Source organism: Crocodylus porosus, unplaced genomic scaffold (assembly GCF_001723895.1).
Source record: "Crocodylus porosus isolate Cpor-Errol unplaced genomic scaffold, CroPor_comp1, whole genome shotgun sequence".
NCBI classification, from domain to species: domain Eukaryota; kingdom Metazoa; phylum Chordata; order Crocodylia; family Crocodylidae; genus Crocodylus; species Crocodylus porosus.
Genome location: NW_017728950.1, coordinates 62,463,477 through 62,468,511, shown reverse-complemented (window position 1 = coordinate 62,468,511; position 5,035 = coordinate 62,463,477). Strand labels below are relative to the sequence as shown.

At 42.7% G+C, this 5,035-nt stretch overlaps 1 protein-coding gene across 6 annotated transcripts in view; it reads right to left on the bottom strand.

Annotated features, from left to right (window-relative positions):
• Positions 1–264: 264 nt before the first annotated feature.
• The window catches only part of TJP2 (tight junction protein 2), a 74,308-nt gene continuing 69,537 nt past the window's right edge, over positions 265–5,035 (bottom strand). For all 6 annotated transcript variants that reach the window (XM_019555090.1, XM_019555092.1, XM_019555095.1 and 3 more), the window contains 4 exons: positions 4,685–4,795; positions 3,417–3,755; positions 2,988–3,073; positions 265–1,207 (listed from right to left, as the gene is read on the bottom strand). In XM_019555090.1, coding sequence (XP_019410635.1) covers positions 1,042–1,207; positions 2,988–3,073; positions 3,417–3,755; positions 4,685–4,795 — 702 coding nt within the window. In that variant the 3' untranslated portion in view covers positions 265–1,041. The remainder of the gene's footprint in view (positions 1,208–2,987; positions 3,074–3,416; positions 3,756–4,684; positions 4,796–5,035) is intronic.

The window sequence follows — 5,035 nt, the reverse complement described above, 5'->3', positions numbered from 1 at the left end:
ATTCAGCATATTGAACAGATGGAGTTTCAAAACACTAATAAAAATCAACAGGTATAAACCTGGTCCTATTGACCTGAATGGTAAACCTACTTATTTCAGTAGCTCAAGACTAGACACAACCTCTTGAATGTAATAGTTAAGAAAAAGAAAAGACAAACATGAAAAACCAACACCACACCAAAACAAAAAGCCTAAAAAAAACCCAATAAAAAGACACTAAACAAAATATGATTCCTTTTTTAAATAAAAATAGGATGCAAGATGTTAGTCTAGAACATATCAATTTATTATTTTTTGCAGTCCACATAAATTTTAATACATTATTGAATTTCTACATCATTTTCAGAATCTCAGTACTTCTTAGCCTTGTATCAGCCAATCAAGAAGTACACCTTTCATATGTACAAATCAATATTTATGAAAAACAGTACACCAATCTATCAACTTAGAAAAATAACATGCAGGGAAATAGTAGCCATGAAACAGATATAAAAAGTTAGGCCATATAGCCACACACCCTTTAGTATATTATGGCTTTGCACAGGTATCAGATATGAAAATGATCAAATTTAAGATGCTCCTTAAGGCACTTATAGCTCTTCAAATACTGGTTTTAAAGTTAGCTCTCTTGCATTAAAAAGTGTTATTTCTTTGATCACATTTCCATAAAACACCTATACAGTCCAAAAAGGCAGTTTTAATAGGGGAATGGAGAATAGGGAGGAAGGGGCGGGGGACGGGAACTTTTAATTAAGTGTTAAAATATGAAAATATCAAGAGTTAATGTAAGGTTTAAAATAGATTTTTGGTCCTTTAAAAGCGGGCGTTAACATTCAGGCAAGAGAGATTTCCTTTCTTTGTTTAGATGTCAAAATGGTATATCCTCCAAAAAACTAAACCCTCCAGGTCCAGTGCATGGATATGTCTGTTTAAGTTCACCAAGAGCACTCTGTGACCCCCAGCAAAGCTATTACCCCTGCTCCATTTTGACTGTGGGAAGAAGAGGATCTCAGAGGAGCAGTATGGATACTAGATAAGAGTCTATAATTCTGTGTCCCTGTATCTTGATGGCTGTCCATAATACCCACGCTTGGAGTGGTCTGCTAGCTGCCGACGGTATTCTTCCTCCTCTGCATCACTGCCATAACTTCCTCGATTATCTAGGTAAGATCGGGAAGGGGGTTTCTGAGGCTCTGGAGGTCTGGAACTAGCATAGGAAAAACCGAGACAGAACAAAGATATAAACCATTTTTGTTCCTAAAACCATGAGGAAAAAGATAAAGCAAATCTATGATCAACTACCAACTGGTAACTAAAATTTGAGCTTTGCGCACACGGAATGGCAGCTGCTTAGGGGTATCCTGCGCCCTTCCAGAACTTCAAGTTCAATACAACTCAAACTTGAAAAACCAGGTTCACGCCTGCATGCCCCCACCATAACTTGACCTCCTTGGAACTAGCAAAGTCCCCAGTAATAATCCACAAACACTCCAGCTACATTCTCTGCATTAAGTACAGCTGTACCAAACAGGTTGTGACATTAGTCTGGGAGAGGTATGCCACTCCCTGGCAGGTTGATTTCTTATTTTTTGATCACAGGGAAAATAGCAAAATGTGAACCTGAGCAATCTGGTATGCCTCACACTTGAGTGCTTCATTCTGTAGGCAAAGTCAATAGTGGGGCACAGGGTTCTTTCTGCCATAAGGGCTAAAAACAGTTAGATGGGAGAGGAGTGTGGTCCTTGTGTTTAAGGGAGGGCAAGTGAGAGTCCAGCAACTAAGTGAAACAAAAATTCTTAAGTCATTAGACCAAGAGTCTAGCACAGGCTGTGACCCAGTGCCCACTGTAGGCCACAAGTATTTCTCCCAAGAGCAGCCAGCTGCCTGTGCTTACCCTCACTGCTGATCCCCATCCCTTTTGCAGCAAGGGTAAGTGCAGATGGGACAGAAACAGGTTCCTCAGTGGAGGGGAGTGCTATGCAGGGCTCTATGTCTTCAATCCTCTGTGCCAGATTGGACTTTGAGTTGAATCCACCCCAGGATCCTATTTTTTTCCTCTTCAGTCCCTCATAGATGTTATAAAACTCACACATTCCTAAAGATTTGCAGTAATCACATCAACAAGGAAATACTGCAAGGACTGTTTGTGTTTTCCATTTTGACTACACTTTAATATACCAAAAGGCAAACTGTTTGGGGAGAAAAACTGTCTACCTACTAAGTTTCCCCAGCCACCCCTAGAAATTGCAAGTGTAAGAGTGAAAAAAATTAGAAGCTTTCCAAAATCAGAGTCAAAATGAACTGCGCAGTTTGTATGAAGGAATAAGTATGCGCAAGGCAACAGACTGAACAGCAGGGGCCTGATCCAAAGGCCACTTGATTCCCTGGAAGCACTGCCTTAGACTTCAGTGATTGGGTTCAAAGAGGCCAGGTTGCATTCCCACTCTGTGAAGTGTTAGACACTCTCTTAGCCTCAGTCTCCTCACCAGAATAATGACTCTTTAAAAAACACTTTTTAGATCTACACATACTAAATTGTTAATTACTATCATTCTTAGTTAAGACGACCAATAGTCTAATCTTTAGGCACATAAAGGATAACACTAAAGGGCTGAAAGGAGAAACAGCTCACACATGTGGCTGATTTTGAGACAAAATAATCTAGCATTATGAGTCTCTCAGTAACTATATTTATCTATAAAAAAATCTCTCCGGGCAACTTCAGCACTGCAATATTGTGGACTACTTTAAGAGAAATATAAAGGGAAGTCAGATTTTTTAGAATAGACTATTGTAAAAGCAAGTCAAACTTTAAGCCCACTATCTTTGACACAGCTTTTATTACAGTAATCTTCTCTGAAGCACTAAAACAAGACAGCATTAGAGTTCGAGAAGATTATTTGTATGAGTAATGGTTGTAAGATCAGGTCCCTCTTACAGGTGAACTAAACAAACCAGAAGAGCAGCTTTAACTGGATCCATCTTACCTCATGGGCTGGGTCCAGTTCGGGTCTGACTTCTGTGTTTTGATTGGGACAGCATAAATATCTGGGTGTTTCTGTGCTATTTCCAGCTTTGAAGAAATTAGAAGAAAATGAGATGAGTCTACACAACAAGTCACTTTAAACTAAACCAGTATCGTTCAGTGTTTTTTTGGAGTACAATTTATTAGTTACACAATGAGATGGTCCTTTGTTAACATAGCTTCTCATTGCAGAAAACCATTCTAGCTAAGTAGCTAAACCATTCTATACCCAAATCCACACATGCACACTGGTATATTGTGTGCATGCACCCTTTTTCTTCATAGATATAATGTAATCTGGGAGCAATACTGGAGTCCTAATGTGTATTCAACCTCCTGGAGGGCATCATCACAGGATGAAAGTGGGGAGAAAGGAATAGGTTTTTCATACCCTGGCATTCTGTGCCTCTTGCAGCTCTTGTATTCTTTGCTTTCTTGCCTTGTGATCCATCTGCTCAAATATTTTAACTTTCCCCAGCACAGATTTTGGAGCATTCTCCTCTACATCTGCAGATTCCTCCACTTTGTCCTCCTCCTCCTCCGCAGGTGGAATTGCTGGCTGAGAGGTTTTCAAGATGGGACGCCCAAAGGTAGGTTTTGCCAAAACTGGGGGAGGTGCTGCTTTGGCTGACACAGTTAAGCTCTCACTGCTGGCAATACTAGAGACACTTGGCTTCGACTCATAGTTCCTGAGCAGGTCATATGGATCTTCTCTGCTTTGCACCTTGCCCTGCAAGAATTAAAAACACAATGTAGTCCACACGCAGCAGCAGATCCAGTCTCTTCAGGGGAATGTTTTTCCTTTAAGGTTGGTAGCACAGCCCAGATTTTTCATCCTGTCCCATCTTTGTCCCAAAGTGTTTTGTGTGTACATGAGTGAATACAGTAATTTTATAATAAAACAATAAAATCTGACAGTTCCATTTCATCCTTTATAGAAGTTATAAACAGATGGAAGAAAGAAAGAAAAAATCAAGACAAAGAGCTTTTCCTGTACTTTGTGGATGAGAATGTTACATAGGGCACATGCCCACTCTCTCCAGGATTTTTCATTTCCTTCACATAGGCTTCTACATAGCCCAACTTCCACTGCCAAACCCAAAAGGATAGCCACTCCACTGTCTGCATCCAGAGCAATGGGGAAAGTGGTGGCTGGGCAGGAGCCTCGGGGATCCAATTTAACCCCTCGAAGGGTCACGTGGCCCATGGGTTGCTAATTGAACAATCCTGATTTAAGTGGCACTGATCCCCCACTGCCAAATTTCCAGCCACGTGGGGAGCCCTGGACCTTATATGCTAGATCAGGAGCCCCCAGAGTCCAATCCTAGTGTGGGGAACTGGGAAAAGGCAGTGTCAGGCCCCTGAGACCCAATCCCAGAACACTGGGGTGGCAGTATCAGGCCCCTGAGGACCAATCCTGGTGCACAGAGGCAGGAGGGGGCAGCGCCAAACCCCAGGGACCAGTACCAGAGCATGGGCCCAGGAGGAGATGGTGCCAGGCTCCAGGGCCTGATCCTGCTGCACGGGGCTCAATCTATCCCAGGGACTGGCCCCACCCCACTCATCTGGCCCATGTGAAGCAGCATGGCTCATAATGCATGGCACTGTGGATTCACTAGAAAGATGAGCTTTCCCTTCAGTTTGATTTAACCATGTTACCTTTGGTGGCTCAGGCTTGAATGCTGGAGGTGGGCTGGGATCTCTAAGCACCTCTCTGCTACCAGCTTTTCTCATCTGAGCTCTTGGTTCTGGGCTGGGTTTTCTTAAACTCTGTGAAAACAACAATAACATGTTTAACGCAAGGATATTCAGTAGGGATGCACCGATAGAGATTTTTTTGGCCAATACCAATATTTAAGGAGGCATATCAGCTAATACTGATCCAGTTGCTGATACAGCCTCCTCCAGCTGGTAGGTCTGGTGTGGTGGAAGGGGAGGGGCAGACCAATGCCCCTTTGCAGTGATGGAGGGGGCAGGGGGTCCCCAGATCGGGGGGGAGGGGGGTGGGGC